This window comes from Rattus rattus, chromosome 2, assembly GCF_011064425.1.
Source record: "Rattus rattus isolate New Zealand chromosome 2, Rrattus_CSIRO_v1, whole genome shotgun sequence".
NCBI classification, from domain to species: domain Eukaryota; kingdom Metazoa; phylum Chordata; class Mammalia; order Rodentia; family Muridae; genus Rattus; species Rattus rattus.
In genome coordinates this window covers 70,624,516-70,643,272 of record NC_046155.1, presented here as the reverse complement: position 1 = coordinate 70,643,272, position 18,757 = coordinate 70,624,516, and the positions used below count along the sequence as shown (strand labels likewise).

At 42.0% G+C, this 18,757-nt stretch overlaps 1 protein-coding gene across 1 annotated transcript in view; it reads left to right on the top strand.

The window, feature by feature from the left end:
• Positions 1-18,757, top strand: part of LOC116893115 (deleted in malignant brain tumors 1 protein-like) — a 125,592-nt gene that overhangs the window by 21,317 nt on the left and 85,518 nt on the right. The window contains exons 4-7 of the mRNA XM_032895053.1: positions 2,401-2,430; positions 3,989-4,051; positions 8,943-9,008; positions 13,712-13,777. Coding sequence (XP_032750944.1) covers positions 2,401-2,430; positions 3,989-4,051; positions 8,943-9,008; positions 13,712-13,777 — 225 coding nt within the window. The remainder of the gene's footprint in view (positions 1-2,400; positions 2,431-3,988; positions 4,052-8,942; positions 9,009-13,711; positions 13,778-18,757) is intronic.

The window sequence follows — 18,757 nt, the reverse complement described above, 5'->3', positions numbered from 1 at the left end:
AGACCCTCCTTGTTTCTCCTTCTTCTTCATCCTACTTAACTAATAACCTCAGAAAATACTGTCTCTACTTTTAAGGTGTATGCTACACTCTTCAGCAACTCTCAACCCCAAGATCACCATCCTCCTGTCTTGTCATCTTTCTGAGTGGCAACAGTGCTCCAAGCAACCACCTACCTGTTACCATCCTGCCATAAATTGTAAATTGGTTTACTTCTCCATGCTCAGAATCTCCCAAATGTTGTTCCATTGGGCCCTTCACTCCTGTGTGTGTGTCTGCATGGGTGCATGCACTCGCACACAAAGTCAGGCTGGCCTGGAACTTAGAATGAATATCTATGCCTCCCAAGCTGAACTCAAGATCTTCAGGTGCTGGCATTAGATTAAATGTCACTCAAAGGCTCCCATGCATGACTCTTACCACTGAGGAAACACTTTATCCTGCATTAGATTTGCCTCTGACCCTTTGTTTAGCCCCTAATAGACAAGGTGGTATTGATCTAGGACCTGCCCCAGTTCTTCCTTCAGTTCCAAACATTCTTTTTCCCTTCACATTTCCCCAGATTCCTCCTCATCATGTCTCAGATAAATTACCACTCCCACAGAGAGAATTGAACACATTGAACACACAATGCAAACACTTCCTGTCAGTCACATTCTATAGGATCTGCCTGTTTCCCTCCCATCTAAGATGGTCTTTGTATTTTTGCTTTAATCCTTTGCCCATCCTGTTCTTCTCCCCTCTCCCCAGGGTGGGGAGTTGTTGAGAAAGACTGTCTTCTCTTTATCTGAGAATCAAGACAAGACAGCTCCTCTGTAGATACCTATGGAATGAAAAGAGATAGGCTTATGCACAGCGTTCTAATATATGTCCCGAACCAACAACCAAAGGGACAACCTCCTCTCGGCAAACACTACTTACCAAGGGCAGAGCTACCCATTATGCAGGATTGCCATTACTCTTTCAATGTCAGGAGGCTCAGAGTTTAAGCAGTTAACTCCAATAATTAGCTCAGGGCCAGTTGGACATTGTGTAGTTTTTTTTTATTTCCTTATATTTCTAATTTTCTGGTTTTGCTGTATACACACACACACACACACACACACACACACACACATATACACACACACACACATTTTACTACCAATTATTTGAAATTTGTAGCAATATGTAAATATATAATTATTATACATTATATAGTTTTAGATATACATATATATGTACATATATTTATATATAGTTATATACAAATGGTCTCTACTTATGATGCCTTGACCTGTGTTCTTGACTTCATGATTGTAAGAAAGCAGCATGCATTAAACAGAAAACATGCTTTGGTGCTTTGTATTTTAAATTTTATCTTTCCTCAGGTCAGCGGCATGCAATACAGTCATTTTTCCTTATACTGAGCAGCCACAATGAATCGCAGCAGCCAATCAGCCATCTGATAGCATACAAAACAACCAGTATCTGCTGGGTCCTTTGTTGCTAAAGTTTGATGTTTGGTGGATTACTTACATTAAATGTATTTGTCATGTTTTGTGGAGTTATGTGTATGTTCTTATGAGTAGTACACATGTGTATGTGTGTGTATATGGACATGTATGTTTGGCCACATGCATGTGGAAGACAACCCTAGATGTCCTTCCTCAAAGTATCATCCACTTTGCTTTTGAAAGAGGGTTTCTTATTGGTTTGGAGCTCCCCTAGTAGGCTCAGCTAGCAAGCTAGCAAACCTCGGAGATCTGCTTGACTTTGCTTCCCCTGAGTTGGGTGACAAGCACACACCACTACGCAAAGCTTTTCACTTAGGATATTTTAGCCCAAGATATTTTGATTTATGGTCTTTTTTGGGATGTAACTACATCATAACTCAACATTAGTATATAATAATCTGGCATATACAATAATTATGATGCATTATATATCATTTTCTACAATTAAATTATCATAATACAATATGTTATGATGTGTAATATAATATAATAACATTCTTTGGAATAATTGATCATGTATAGAAAAGATTAATGGAGTTGTCCACTGAGAGTCCACTCAGCTCTGAGGGAAGCATGAGCTGGGAATATATCTCAGTTATGGACATGTCACCCTCCTCTTTGTGCCTAGTTGAGGATGGACAAGTGTCCCTGAGTTCTGGTGGTGACAGGCTTACTCTCAGTTATTCCAAAGAGCCATACGTTAAGACTTTACCCTAGAAAATCTTCAAAGCAATCAACTCAGAAAATATTCTCAGACTCTGCTAATCCCCACAGCCTGCATTTCACTGAGAATTGATTTCCTATTTTGTATTTCAGACCTATCACATTAGACTAATAAATACAGCCTGTAAAAAAATCATTCGATTGAGTTTAATAAGACATATCTTGATTTATTTGTACCACCAGGCAATGGAAATCCAGCCACCATATTATCAGGTAAGTGATTTATTATCATCATTGTTGTTGTTGCTGCTTCCCCTGGGCACATCTGTTTGCCCATCTAAATCCAGAAGAGAAGATGAATAGTAGGTGGTCAGCTGTGTCCCTGAGAGATTCACCTTAACCTGCCCTGGAAATCGAGTTTGTGTAGGAAAGACCTCCAGGGTGTCACTGCATAGATTCACTAACTGCCTAGAAAGACCTTACCTTACTTTTACTTTAGAAACCATTAGAAAATGCTTTCATTATATACATCTTATAATTAATTAATTAATTAATTGACCAGTTGCTCTGGAGATGTACAAATGCATCAATTTTGGTAAATGACATGTTTTAAATTTTCTTTGGAGGAAGAGTCATTTTCTCACGTGTTAGCCTATTGTTTGAGTTTGCTATGACATCTATTAAAAACTGTCATAGTTTGATGGCTTAACCAGTGTAGTAACTTTTTTGGTTTTTTTTGGAGGGGGGAGAAGAGGGGTTCTTTTACCTTATAGTTCTAGAGTTCCTAAATCCAAATTGGTTTTCACTTAGCCAATAGCAAGGTGTCATCCAGACTGTTTTTATTCTGAAAGGTCTTGAAAAGGAAGAGTCATTTCTGGGTTAGTGTTCCTCATCACTGTGGCAGAATGGCTGACACAGGAAAGAAGAGGGGTTTCTTTTGGATCACAGATTTGAGGTATAATTCCTCAAGGTAGAAACATTTTCCAGTTTCCTTTGTGTTGCTGTGATACAATACTCTGACAGAAGCAATTTAATGGAGAAAGGATTTTTTCTAGATCACTGTTCACAGTGTAGTTCATCATGGGGTGGGGGGATCAAGGAGGCAGGAGCTTAGAGCAGCTGGTTACATCACATCAATAATCAGGAAGCAGAGAGTGATGACCTCATGTTACTGCTCAGCTCCCTTTACTCACTTACACAGTTCAGGATCCTAGCCTAGGGAATGGTACCCCCACAGTGGGCAGGTCTTCCCATCTCAATTATTGCAATTGTGTTAATACCTCACATGTCCATATCCCAGGTGATTCTCTGTTAATAATCAACAATGTGACAACAGATAGTTTGATAGCCCTGAACACTGCTGCATCTACACATTAATACAAACCTAGAGGCAAAGAGACACCTACAGGTAGAGTGACAACTACAGACATGAGTACAGCACCTACAGATAGTGCGACACTTACAGACAGTACAATTCCTACTAACAAAACCTCCAGTAATGAAACACTGAGTAAAATACACATAAGAAGCAAATAAGGGATTATGAAGGTCTATGCCATCAGACCAATTCTTAAAGAGAATACAATCATCACTGAAGAACATCTAATACCTTCACTAGGACTTCAAGGGTGGCAGAGACAGGATAGGGAACATTGATTGGATCTAGAGGGCAGAACTCAGGGGATAAGAAGTGGATAGTATTTTTATCTCTTATGTGGTGGGCACTTCAGAGTTGAAGAAAGCTATACCATGTGAAGCCACAGGGAGCCCAGAATGCCACCTGCCCTTGAATCAGCATAAATACTTGCTATTAAATACTGTTTTACTCCAGTTCTGCCTGCTGCCATCTCCACTCAGCCATCTTCTAAGCTTGCCCCAAGTTCCCTTGCATCAGGTAAGACCCCATCAACACCATCACTGGATTTACTGTGGTTTCTCAGTTGTCTATGGTGATGGGAAAAGGTTTTACAACCACCAGCTACCAATAATGCTTCACCTGAGGTCTTGTGATTTGAGGAAATGGGACTGAGTTAGTCTGGACTCAACCCTGGCCAGCTTCACTTCATCTTTGACCGTCTGTGATTTTACTGTAATGTTATCTATGTTCCAAGAACATTGGAACTCAGGGGTTCTCATTTCCCAAATGAAAAGCACAAAATGAACAGATGCACCTATGCTAAAGATAGAGAAATTACCAAAGAGTCACTTCATAGGCTTGGAACTTAAGAAATAAAGTAGGGCATATGGCTAGTGTCAGGGTTGGGGGGAGATATGAATAGGAAAATGTCATTTTTCCCAACCTGGTGAGTTCCATGCACACCTCTTCCTGGTCAGAGTGGGCAGGAGTTACCATTACAGTCAAACCTCATTTATCGTTATAATATTTGATGTTCTCTCATTATCTGAAGCAACTTGCATTTCAATAGTGTAATTGCATATGTCATAGTGTGGCAAGGCAGGCGAAGAGTAGCCTTCTGCAGAATTCATTTGGCTCCCAAGTGCTGGAAACACAGCTAGTGGGTCTGAGGTGTGCTGTGTACACCAAGAACACACTGGGTCTTTTGAAGACTTGGGGAAATGGAACACTGATGTCCAGAGGGCTTAAAGCTTCTGTAGCAACATGAGTGCAATTTAGAGAACTACAGGAAGTTAACACAGGATTGTGCACTTAAGATCCGTGAAGGGGGCATATCTCATTAAGCATTCTTGCTACACACATATATGGGACATGAGGAAACTTGGAGGCAGGAGACAGATTCATTCTCTTGATTATGGTAATGCTTCCTGTCACAGATGTAGTTTGAATCCAAATTTATCAGTCTGCAAACACTGAAATCCAGCTCAGGTTTTTAGCATATTGATTATAACTCAATGAAGTTACTTTCTAAAAAATTACTTAGGGTCTAGGGAGCTGGCTCAATGGGTACAAGCATATTCTATGTAAACATCAGGAGCTGAATTCAGACCCCCAGCACCTACATCAGTAGCTGCATACATGTCTATATGACTCCAGAGTTAGGGCTGGGGGGACAGAGATAGCAGGATCTCTGGGAGTTGCTGGCTGTCATTATCCCCTATGGTCAGTGGGAGATCCAGTCCACAGGAATAAAGTAGAGTGACAGAGCAGGACACCTCTGGCCTTTTATACACACACGTGCATATCACACACACACACACACACACACAAACACACACACATACACACACATACACATGCATATCACACACACACAAACACACATACACATATACACACATACACATACACACAAACACACACATATACACTAGCACACAGACATAGACTCACACACATACAAAAAAATTTAAAAGAGTACTATAAAAAGAAATCTTTTATATTAATCACATATTTAAATGATAATGCTTTAAATATGTTAAGTTATATAAGATTATTCAAAATAAATTCTTCCTTTACTTTTTTCAACTGTGGTTATCAGAAATTTTAAACTGGATTTGTGGCTCCTGACTAATTCCATTAGATAGCATTACCTAATGACTTTTCATCCATGGGCTCAAATGCTTTTGGTATGTTTTCTTTGGTAGGTGGCTGTTTCCCAACATGAGACACCTCTTTAGTCTTCTTTCCAGCTGATGAGTCTCATGCCCAAATTTGTCCCATGAAGTGATAACACCAACAGTCTGAGCACAGTCCTAAGACTGTGGTCTCCAAAGCACCTTGAACTACAAACCCCACAAGCATATGGGCCAGGCACACTGTCTGTTCAAAAACTCAGAGGATCCTTTTGAGATAAGAAGAGTTAGGATCAAGGGGTTCATCACTGAGCAGATGGATCCTGAATGTTCTCACTCAGGCCCCTCTGCTAATTTCACATGCTCATCACCTGTTCTGTCCACAGACCTCAGTCTGTCCTCACTGTTAACTCTTATTACTCTAACAGCCAGTATGGATCCACTTGTTTCCTGATGATGTTTCTTGGCTGCAGGACCTTAATCTTCTTCTACACACACACACACACACACACACACACACACACACACACACACAGAGAGAGAGAGAGAGACAGACAGACAGACAGACAGACAGACAGACAGAGAGAGAGAGAGAGAGAGAGAGACAGAGAGAGAGAGACAGAGAGAGAGAACCAGCATGACCTAGATAATCAAATATGCATGAAGTTAGCTTCACAAGTTAACAAGCAGGACTTCTATTTTAGGGAAAGAGATCAGCTTCCTTCTAGAAGACGCCGGGGAAGGTAGAAAGCAGGGCAGAGAGGAAGGTACCTGCTGTGGGAGGTGGGGCTGGAAGGGGCAGGTATGGGTGTGCATGTGACCTTCTAAAGTTTATAATGGTGGCCCAGAGAGTGGGAAGGCAATGAGGCCCAACCAGAGGGACTGTGGTCTGGGCTGCCACTTACAGGACAGATACCTCAGGGGGAGTCTAGACTGTGGGGTTAAAAGGCATCCATGTCCCAAAATTGGACATGGTCCTCCAAAACCACCTGGGAGCTCCAGACTCTGGGAAGAAGGGAACCCCAGATACTGAACAGGTGAAGGAAGAGTCTTACTTCTCTTGGAGATGCCCCCAAACCCCTCATTTGCTGTGAGCCCTAGTGACAAGAAGCTCCAGGGTGAACAGCAAGGACACATGACGATAGGATGAGAAGAACTTCACCTCAGAATGTCTCTTTGTCTGTTCGATGCTAAAACAAAATACAAGATGAGTGTCTAAAAATAACAAAGTTATTTCTCCTGGTCTTGGTGCCTGGGAGATCCAACCCTAACTCAGTGCAGGTGACAGTCTCCTCCTTCCCTTCTAAGTGTGCCTCACAGCTACAAGAGTGGGTGCTCTTCCCTAAGGATGCAAGTTCCTCTGATTCTTGTCGGCTCCCAAAGACCCTACCTGACCCGCTGTGTGGAGGGTAGGATCTCTATAAGCTCTCACCCACAGAACCCTCTCTCCAGCCCCTTTATCGATGTTTATGTTTGGGGGCAGCTCAGGGTAGGCAGGTCCCAATTCCTATGCCGCAGTCACCCAGCTTTGTCTTGATCTTAAGAGGAGGAAGGCATCAAAGTTCTTGGATCTAGTAAGCAGAGCATTTAGTGTAGAGCCTAGTGCACAGCGGGTGCCTGATGGTGTGGCCTGGTTTAATGGAGTTCCTCTGTTCTGAGATAGATAAACAGGTGAAGTGCCATTCCCCGATACAAGCCTCAGCCACTCCCTAAACAATGCCATCCACCAGCTTGCTTTCCTTCCGCTATGCTTTGATTTGCCTAGTCTGAATATTTCGTGTAAATAGAACCACAGAAAACCCAGTGTCTTCATGCACAGCAGAGTATCATCAAGGCTGTGTAAATTAATATGATTAACATTCTGTGTTATTGGGTACTTCCTGCCCAGCTAATTGGCCTTCACATTTTTATTAAAGCCAATCAGAGAATGCCTTAGGTGGGTTAGTAAGGACTGAGACACGGTCTCACACAACATACCCCCAACAAGTGCTTTTACAGTTTTTGAATGGAAAGGTAATTAGTTCTTCTCCAGGAAACTTGAAACAGGCAAAAAGCCTCTTCTCTCTATTCCTCATTAAATATCCTAAGTCAGTTTCCTTGTATGGTTTCTCCAATATCTCTTCTAGCTTCCCACAGTTTAGAAGACATAAGTCGCCCAACCACACCATCAGGTTGGTCAATGAGCCATGAATTAAAACAACAAAACTTGCATGTGGTACACAACACATGCCATGCCCAGCATTCTAGGCCTGTAGAGAAAATGGCCCGGTGTTCAGGGATGGGGCAGAGGCACTGCCAGGGAATACAGGGGCATTGTGATGCTCAGTGTCTCCTGCAGTGCCACATCTTAACCCCCTCATGTGATGCCCAGTATCTCCTAGAGTTGTGTACCTTAACCCACCAGGAGGAGTCTTCATCTGTTCCGATCGTTTTCTTTTTTGTCCTACACAGAGCTTGTCACATGCCTGCTGACGTTAGATACCAAAGCAGGCTTTATTGAATAAGCAAAAGAGTATAACATTGAGTGTGTGAATAGAAGGGACTTTTGACCCCTCTTGACACACCTTGGCTTTTGACCCCAATTCCTGCTAGACAGAAGGACACAGAAGCAAACCATTTTGTAAAATGATAGGAACCTTGTTCATACAATTCCTTCTTCAGGGAGTGGTGTTGACATCTCACGTGTGAGAAAATGAATGGAGCGAGTTGTTTCTGATAGTGTATTTGAGTGTGTGCATGCGTGCTCGCACGTGCGTGTGTGTGTGTGTGTGTGTGTGTGTGTGTGTGTGTGTGTTTTACCATCATTGGATGATGAGGAGTTGCCGAGTAAGAGTATCAGGTAAGAGCAGCACCTCTCTGCCTTCAGTCCTCCTGTGTGCAGCCCCACCATCTAGATGAATGGCAAAGCAGTCAAGCCAAGGTGGTATAATGTCCTCCGGGGTCAATGAAGACAACCAGTATCCTCATGGATACCTTGACTTTTATGTCATTGGTCCAGTTGTTCAATTTCTGACCTTATTAACAGCAAATGTAGAACTTGGAGTCTCTTCAGGGTGACAAGGAGGAGAGCATTTAGGCCAGCAGGCTCTTGCTGGGTAACTTCTGTCAGCCTTCTGAACTTGGCTCAGGTCTCATTGAAAAATCCATCAGTTAATCCATCAGAGTCCATGGGTGAAGGCAAGATCAAGTTGTAGCTACTTGCCAGCTGCTAGCTGAGCCTCTTTCTGATGTGTTGTGTGTTTGTTTTAAGAAAAGACCTTCGGCTCTGAACTCCCATTTCCATATTTTTCCAGTTCTACCTGTGGCTGACCCAGTACCTGGCAGTCGAAGAGCACATGTGCCCAGGCTCAGCCTCAATGGTAAGAAAACTTCCTATGACCCACAGCTGGGGATCACCAGAAGAAGCTGGGTGGAGGTGGGTGGTCAACTATCCGGTTGCTGAAGCACAGGAGAAAGCACCACAGTGAGAGGACTCACCATTCTCCAGACCTGGCTGATTAGTTGATCCTCCCAGAGGACTTTGGCCCCTGTAACCTTTATATTCTTGCTCTTCTAGGGAAGTGTTGTAAAGTTCAGACACACACACACACACACACACACACACACAAAAACTCTGTGCCATTATTGAGACATTATTAGTGTCTATGTTTTGTATTATTAGTTCCAGTTTTACCAAGAAATGAATCATTTAAAGGGAAAGCTTCTACTTCCTTTTCATAGTTCTGGAAGATACTCAGCATGCTAATGGAAGAAAAAAGTAATCGAAAGTCATACATAGGTGTTAATTCTGTGAGCTACAATAATAATTGTCATGGCCAGATATGTATGCCTGCTGATGCAGTAATGGCACAAAGGTTACAGATGTAACCAACCATGTTCTGAATTGACTTAATGCCTATCCACAAGGGAGAACTCATACCTAGAACAATTGATAGGCAAACAAACAAACAAAAGACATGGGGCTGTCTATGTCATAGGTCCTAGGGGAAAAACTGTTACTACTACTACTACTACTACTACTACTACTACTACTACCACTACCACCACCACCACCACCACCACCACCACCATTATTAACATTAATAATATAAACTGTCTCCTAAGTTCTTGCCGTCATACCTATATGTTAGTATATCTTCAAATCCTCACCAAAGAAGCTTCCTTTTATAGTGGGTAACAATAGAGACCCACAACTGTCAGTGTGTAGAGAATATTGCACTTCCTCCACATAAAATTCAGTGATTGTGTAGAAGAGGGAACATAAAGACTGTAAGAGTCAAAGGTAGTAGATAACACAAAACACTAGTTGTTGGATGTGACAATACTATGCACACATGGGCTCAGCAGATTTGAATGCTTGCACAAGACCTGAATAAGATCAAGCCAGGCACAGCCCAGTGTGGATGGGAGAGGGGCTTGTGAAGTTCCAACCTGTCTGAGTAGCTGCTGGTAATTGAGGAAAGCTGAGGGTGGGAGCAGAGTTGATTTTCTTCAGCAATATGATCATTGTGAAATGGATGGACCTATAGCCATACAGGAGATATATTTATATCATAAATTTTTTAAAGACAGTTTTTTAAGACAAAGTGATGAGAGAGAGAGAGAGAGAGAGAGAGAGAGAGCTATTACAAGTTACTGTCAGTGTAAAGCACCTTTGATGAGCGACCACTGCTCCATCACCTAACTTAGTTGCTTGGTGACTAAGGAACACGTCTGGTGAAATTACGAGTGTATGCTGTCTGCCCTCAGTGCTCTTACACAGCACAGGTGCTAGAGGAGGCACTCACTCTGGCTGGTAATTGGGGCAAGTAGGCAAGTTCAATGGAAACTTTCCATTTGAGATTTTTATCTGCAGAGGCCTGTTCTTGGCTGAGGCTGACAAATGGCTCCAAAGGATGATCTGGGTGGGTAAAGTTTCCCACTAGAGCACCCGTATGGTCTGTGTGTGATGATGACTAGGACCTGCCTGAGACACAGGCCATGTGTAGGCAGCTCATGTGCAGTCCTGCCATACGGGTTCCCCTCACTCTCTCTTCAGCCAGGGATTTGGGGAGAACCTGTCAGAGAGATGACATGTACTGAATTGTACAGAGAGCCACTTGGTCCCATGTGCCCACAGCAGCTTGTTCATACACTGATGGATGGCACCAGAGCCATCTTCTCTGGTAAGGGGTTCTTTTTGTATTCCAAGGGCTCTACCCAGCTGAATGGTCAGTGACTTGCTCCTGGAAGACCTGATACCTTCTCTTGCTGCTCTCTAATGGCAGCAATATGCACACGCATCTCATCACGTGCTTAAGTGGGGATAAATGACTGTTTTCCAGAGACATTAGATCAGAAATAATTACTTTGAAGTCTGTCAATGGACGGCAGCAATTGAAGTATTTTGTATGTATATGATATCAGAGTATCTCACCCACTCAGAAATAGCATGAGGCCATTTCAACCCCAACCCCCATCCTCTTATTGTACTGCAGCATCTTTAAAACTTCATGGGACATCAGAATCACAAGGAAGACCTACTAAACCATGGGTCACTGGGTCCTACCCTCAGTGTTTCTCAGCAGGTTTAGGATAGATCCAATGATTTGTGTCTTGGTTACTGTTCTACTGCTGTGAAGAGGCACTGTGACCCAGGCAACTCTTACAGTTTTAGAGGGTTAGTACATGGTCATCATCATGGAGGGAAGCAGACAGATGTGATGCTGGAGCAATATTTAGAGTTTTGCATCCTGATCTAGAGGCAGCAGACAGAGAAAGGTTCACTGGCTCTGGCCTCAAAGCCTCAAAGTCCGCTTCCTCTAACAAAGCCACACCCACATTAGCCAGGCCATGCCTTCTAATCCTTCTCAAACAGTTTCACTCCCTGGTGGTGAAACATTCTACTATATGAGCATATACAGGGACATTTTCATTCAAACCACCAGAGCTTTCCTACTGAGAGTGTTTATGAGGCTACTCTTGGGGCCACACTCTGGAAATCCCTATCTCAAAACATAATTAAAACAGAATATTTCCATCCTTACAAATAGACACAGAAATATCACCCTCATCATTGTTACCTTCATCACTATTATCATCAAAGCTATCTTCATCGTCATCATCCCCACCCTCTAAAAGGAGTCTCCCCAGTAAATCAAATGTTGTGGCTTGTGTCTGTTTCATCATACATGTTTCATCACTATGCATATGCAGTGCTTAATTGGTAGCTACTGTGTTGGACACTTTCTTGTTGCTATGATGATGAAGTGACTCAGAAAATAGATAAGAGTGGAAGGCTTTATTCGGGCTCAAGGTGGACAGGCTCCCTTGCTTTGGGACCTGTAGTAAGAGGCAGGACATCACAGTAGCAGAGCATAACTGCTCACCTCAGTGTGTCTAAGAAGAAAAGATCCCGACTGTACAGAAGCAGGGACATGGATACCTTTCGATGAAACACCTCCAATGAGTTATCACCATTAACTAGGTTCTAGCTCCTCATGGTCCACTCGGCTCTGAATTCATCAATAGATTTACCCACCAGGAAATTAAACTTCTGACGACACAACTGCTTCTCAAAAGCCCATCAGCCAAGCAATCAGACTTTAACACATGAGCCTTTGAGTAGACACTTTATGGATTCAAGTGGCACTGAGGCTTCCAATCATGGCCTCCTTTTCGTGTCACAGCCACTGTTTAGATCCAAGCCTTCACCACCCTTCCATTTTGGGTAACAGCAGACTTTTCCTACCTGTCTTCTGTGTCTATGCCCCCTACGTTCAGCCCATTTACATTGAACATTTACATGAAGTCAGTTATTTTTCATCTTAAGTCAGCTCTAATGAGGTATTATCTACCTACAGTGAAATTTACCATGTGCTTCCGTGAACTTAATAGTTACCATATTTAAGATATATAGTATTTGTGGCAGGAGAGATGGCTCAGGGATTAAGAGTGATTGCTGTTCTTATGGAAGACCAAAGATACTATATCACATCATCACACTTTGTACATTCTCTGGGTTTTTGTTTGTTTATTTGTTTGTTTTGAGTCAGGTTTTCACTACATATCCCTGGCTGGTCTGGAACTCTGTACATAGCCGGCTGGTCTTTACAGGCTGGTACATTTTACTGTAGGTAGATTATACCTTAATAGGGATCTGCCTGTCTGGGCCTTAAGAACTTGCACTACCACACCCTGCTGTGCTGGAATTCTTTATTTGTGTAACACTTAATGAGTCGTCCAAGCAATTCCTGATACCTATCCTTTATATTGATAATATTGTCTTATATTAATAATTATGTCTTTATTATTCTAATTTTTTTTTATTTCTAAGCCCTGTCTCATCATATGGGCATGCCAAAATTTATCTGCTCATAATTTACGCAGGTCAAATTTGTTGATTTTCATTAGTATGAATCAAGTCACCATAAATATTCAAGAATTTGGGAGCAGTTTTCCAACATGGGTGGTTCTTTTTGAGTTGCCACCATCCAGTGAGGGTTACAGTTGCTGTGAATCCTGGTAGACATGGTGCATTGCCTAAGTTTGGCCTCTATGGTATCTCCCTCATACGCTCTAAGCAGTCTCAGGGCTGGTGACTCTGGTTTCTGTTCCAATTGCAGAGTCTGGGGTTGCAGCAGCATCACACACGCTCCCGGGTTGGTCTAATTCTCAGCTTGTTTGCTTGAGGTAACTCATTTTGTAAACTTATACTAGATCTACCTGGACTACGAGAGTAGAGGAGATGCTAGTTATAGTTAAAGAGATGCATCCATTTAGGCAGAGAGTGGGATATTCTGGCAATGGGACGTATATTGCTTCAAACGAGTTCTATCAAGAGCTCTTGATTGCTGTTTGCAAATGCCATTTAGGAAATATCGATTGTCTCCAAATAATTTATGAGCTCTGACCCAGTTCATGAAGGTCCAGCATTGTCTGCATCGGTGTGAGGCTGTAACTTCCTGGATGTCAATGTTGTTGCATCTTCTCAATACGATTTAACAGACGTTAAATCAGATGTTACTCAGGGTCACAATATAAACATCACTCGGCCCCTCACGCTAATTTCCTTCTCCCACAGGTGCTGACATGTCACCAGAGCCCACTCCAGTAATAGATCCCGATCCCGAGTCATCGAAGCCATCAGGTTAGTGGTTTTGCTCTGTGGCTGTCCCTTTGTCCTGAGGATGTCCCTTTGTTAATAAGTGCACTAAGACCTTGGTGCTGCACTGGGTTCTAGGTCCCTTTCTGTGGCTGTGAGAAAACATTTTGATCAAAAGCAACTAAGGGGAGAAGCTAGTTTATTCCAGTGTACAGGTTCTGACTGATCACTGAAGGCAGGCAGGGCAGGAGGTCCTGGATCCTGAAACAGAAATCAAGGTTGTCTGCTGCCTGGCCCAAACTGGCTTAGAAGTCCCAGAGCCACCTGCTCTTGGAGTGGTTCCTCCCACAGGGGTTGGCTTCGTTTCTATCAAATTGTAACAATCTAGACAACACCCACAGACAAGATAATCCTACTTAGGCCACCTTTTTAAATCGAGGCTTCTCCTTTTAGATGGTTGTAGGCTGAACAAGTTTGCAGTTAAGCCAAGTTTGACATGTGGCATCCATACCATTATCCCCTTCAAATGGATGTGAAATGGTACCTTCGTGCAAGCCATCTTGTCATGTATCACAATGGTCTGTCTTGGATGAGTCACCCCAGGGGGAAAAGAGTTTATAGCCATTCTACACACCACCCCGTCACACTATACTTCTTACTTCTTAAGTCATCTATACTTCTTATGTAAATGCTGAGATTGGCTGAATAAATCACATGGGAATGTTTAAGTTTAGTTGTTTATAAACAATTGAGGGAGCTTGGTGCACTGGAAAAAAATCACTTAGGGCTGAATTAATATCCAAGCGACCTTGACAAAGATCAACAATGCTCTAAAAAGTGCCTGAGACTCAAGCACAGGTTGATACTTTTGTCACCTTTCCATAGCAGCACCCTCTTGAGTTTGAGAAAATGCAAAGTGAAGAAGTAGCTGAGTAAGGGACCAAATGTCAGAGATCATGTGACAACCAGCAGCTTCACCTTGCTGATGTTTAACAAGATGACAGGAGTGACTTGGAAACTATTTTACCCCTGTGACAGAATACTCAAGGCAGGACAGAGATGCCCTGCCCCCCAACCCCGGACATCCACAACCATCAGCTGATTCTGGGCATTCTAATATTAAAATCAGTTTTTGATCAAGCCAGCTCAGTCAGTCAACAGGTTCTCCAGGGCAGGAGTGAGGATTAAAAAGAAAACGACAATTAGACAACACTATAGCATGACCCCTGCCATTTCTGAGTCTGAAGGGGAGTTTAATTTTTCCAGTATGCTTTTATATCATTCTGGGTACATACATATGATCAGTCCTTAAAGCATAAACAAAGTAGTCAGGGACAAACAAAGCATAAATAAAGTAGTCAAGGAACAAGCAGAGCAAAAATCAAGGCAACAAACAAAGTCTTGTGGTCACCATGTTTAGGAGTTTATTAGGATGATCCAGATACAAGGAATATAATACATTCCTCAGCTGTATTTGCCTTGAACCTACTTAATTGTCCCAGCCTGATATCAAATTCCTGCCAAATTTCAGAAGCAGCCCCAAAATCTCTCCTCAAGTTTTTCACAGAACCATGTGTGCCAGTTAATGAAAATTAACACATGATAGTTCCTTTTTCTATCTAACCAGCCTTAAGCAATTTATTTGAGGGTTTAGCTATTGTTTAATTACTTATTTATTTTATATCCTGAGCAGTTTTCCCTCTCCTCCCAGTCTCTCTCCCCCCCCTCCCAATCCCATCCACTCCTCTGTTTCTCTTCAGGAAAGGGCAGGCCTCCATGGATGTCAACCAATCCTGGCATACCAAGTTGCAGTAAGCACTTCCTCTCCTATCCAGTCAGATGAAAAGATCCCAAAGGCAGGCAACAGAGTCAGAGACAGGCCCTGTTCCCACTGTTAGGAGACCCATATGAAGACCAAACTACATGACTGTAACATATGTGCAGAAAGCCTAGGTCAGTCCCATGCAGGCTCCTTGGTTGGCAGTTCAGTCTCTGTGAGACCTGTGGGCCCAGGTTTGTTGATTCTGTGGATATTCTTATAGTGTCCTTGACCGCTATGGCTCTGATATTCCTTCCTCTTCCTCTTACACAGGATCCCCCAAGTTGCACTTAATGTTTGGCTGTGGGTCTCTGCATCACTTTCATCACTTTTTTTTGCTGGGTGAAGCCTCTCTGGTGACAGCTATGCTAGGCTCCTGTCTACAAGTATAGTAGAATATCGTTAGCAGTGTCAGGGTAGGCTACCTCTCGTGGCGTTGGTCTCTAGCTGGACCAGTCGTTGGTTGACCACTCACTCAATTTGTGTGCCATCTTTAGCCCTGCACATCTTGTAGACAAATTACAGGTCCAAAGTATTACGGCTGGGTCGGTATCCTAATCCCTCCATTGGAAGTCTCGCCTACTTACAAGAGATGGCCAGTTCAAGCTCCATATCCCCATTGCTAGGAGTCTTAGCTAGGGTCACTCTCATGGATTCTTGGGAGACTTCATTGCCCTAGTTTTCTAGCTCATCCCAGAGATGTACACCCTCAATTCCAATCCTCTCTCCTAGTACTCTCTCCCTCCATTCTCCTCACCCCTAATCCCTACTCTTCCCACCCCAATCATCCAGTCTCTTCCTCCACCCAAGATGTCTATTCTATTTTCCCTCTTCAGTGAGATTCACATGCCTCATCCCATGAGCCTTCCTTTTTATTTAGTTTCTTTGGGTCTGTGGATTGTAGTACGGTTATCCTTTACCTATTTTTTTGGCTAATATCCATTTAAGTGAGTACATACCATGTTTGTCCTTCTGGGTCTGGGTGACCTCATTCAGGATGATCTTTTCTAGTTCCATCCATTTGCCTGCAAATTTCATGATGTCATTGTTTTTAATAGCTGGGTAATACTCCATTGTGCAAATGTACCACATTTTCTTCATCCATTCTTTGGTTGAAGGACATCTGGGTTGTTTCCAGATTCTGGCTGTGGCAAATATTCTGCTGCATCGTTGAGCTGAGCATTGCTGAACATAGGTAAGCAGATGTCCATGTGGCATGATGGAGAATCTCTTGGGTATATGCCCAGAAGTAGTAGAGCTGGGTCTTGAGGTAAAACTAGTCCCAACTTTCTGAGAAAACACCAAATTGATTTCCAAAGTGGTTGTACAAGTTGCACTTTCACCAGCAATGAAAAAGTGTTCCTTCCCCTTGCTCCACACTCTTACCAGCATGTGCTGTCACTTGAGTTTTTTGTTATTAGCTATTTGACAGGTGTAAGATAGAACGCCAGAGTCATTGTTATTTGCACTCCCCTGATGGTTAAGGTAGGTGAACATTTCTTAAGTGCTTCTCAGCTTTAGAGATTCTTCTGCTGAGAATTCTGTTTAGCTCTGTGCACCATTTTTAATTGGATTATTTGGTTTGTTGATATCTGATGTCTTGAGTTCTTTGTATATTTCAAATCAGCCCTCTGTCATGTGCGGGGTTGGTAAAGATTTTTTTCCCATTCTGAAGGCTGCTGTTTTGTTCTATTGATGATGTCCTTTGCCTTACAGAAGGTTTTCAGTTTAATGAGGTCGCATGTATTAATTGTTGATTTTAGTGCATGAGCTACTGGGGATCTCTTCAGGAAGTTTTCTCCTGTGCCAATTTCCCACTTTCTCTTCTATCAGATTTAGTGTATCTGGTGCTAGATATGGATCTATTTGCATTCTTCTACATGCCAATATCCAGTTAGACCAGCACTATTTGTTGAAGATGTTTCCTTTTTTCCATTGTATAATTTTGGCTTCTTTGTTAAAAAAAAAAAAAAAGCAAGTATCCATAGGTGTGTAGATTTACTTCTGGATCTTCAATTTGATTCCATTGATCAACCTGTCTGTTTTTAATACCAATGAGCTTTTATTACTATTGCTTCTAGTACAGCTTGAAATCAGGGGTTGTGATGCCTCCAGAAGTTATTTTGTTGTACAGGATTGTTTTAGCTATATTAATAATTCTTTTAGCTATATAATAAACAAACAGATAAATAAATGATATTGCCTTTTACTATGTATATAGCTATGTGCCTCATATCCCTGATGTCTCCAAGACTTTTTTTTAAATCATGAATGAGTATTGGATTTTGTCAAAGGCTTTTCAGTGTCTAATGAGATGATTATATATTTTTTCTTTCACTTTGTTTATATGGGTAGATTACATTGATGGATTTTCATGTGTTAAGCCATCCCTGCATCTCTTGAATGAAGCCTACTTTATCATAGTGGATGATCTTTTGGCTGTGTTCTTGATTCTGTTTGCAAATATTTTATTGAGTAGTCTTGCATTGCCCCATAAAATGAATTTGGTAGTTTCTTCTATTTCTATTTTGTGCAATAGTTTGAGAAGTATTGGTATAAACTCTTCTTTGAAAGTCTGGTAGAATTCTTTGCTCTGGGCTCTTTAGGGAGGAGACTTTTTTTTGCCCCATCCCACCCAACTCCACCCCACTCCACCCTCCACCCCCAACTTCTTACTTACATTAGCTCCTATCCCTTTTCACATTATAGTATCTTTTTTGTTTGTTTGTTTTTGTTTGTTTTCAAGATCCATTTTTATTGGATATTTTAAATTTACATTTCAAATGTTATCCCCTTTCCCATCCATAAACTTCCTATCCCATCCCCCTTTTCCCTTCTTCTATGAGGGTGATCCCCCCACCCATCCACCCACTCCTTCCTGACTCCCTGCCCTGACATTCTCCTAGTGAGAAGACTTTTAATGACTTCTATTTCCTTAGGGATTATAGGATTATTTAGCTTGTTTACCTGATCTTGATTTAGCTTTGGTAAGTAATTTCTATCAAGAAAAGCATCCATTTTTTTATATTTTCCAATTCAGTAGGGTACAGGTTTTTGAAGTAAGAGCTAATGATTTTTTTTTATTTCCTCAGGAACCAACTCTTTGTTTCATTGATTCTTTGTTTCTATTTCATTGATGTAAGCCCTGAGTTTATTCCCTGCAGTCTATTCCCCTTGGCTGTGTTTTGCTTCCTTTTGTTCTTGAG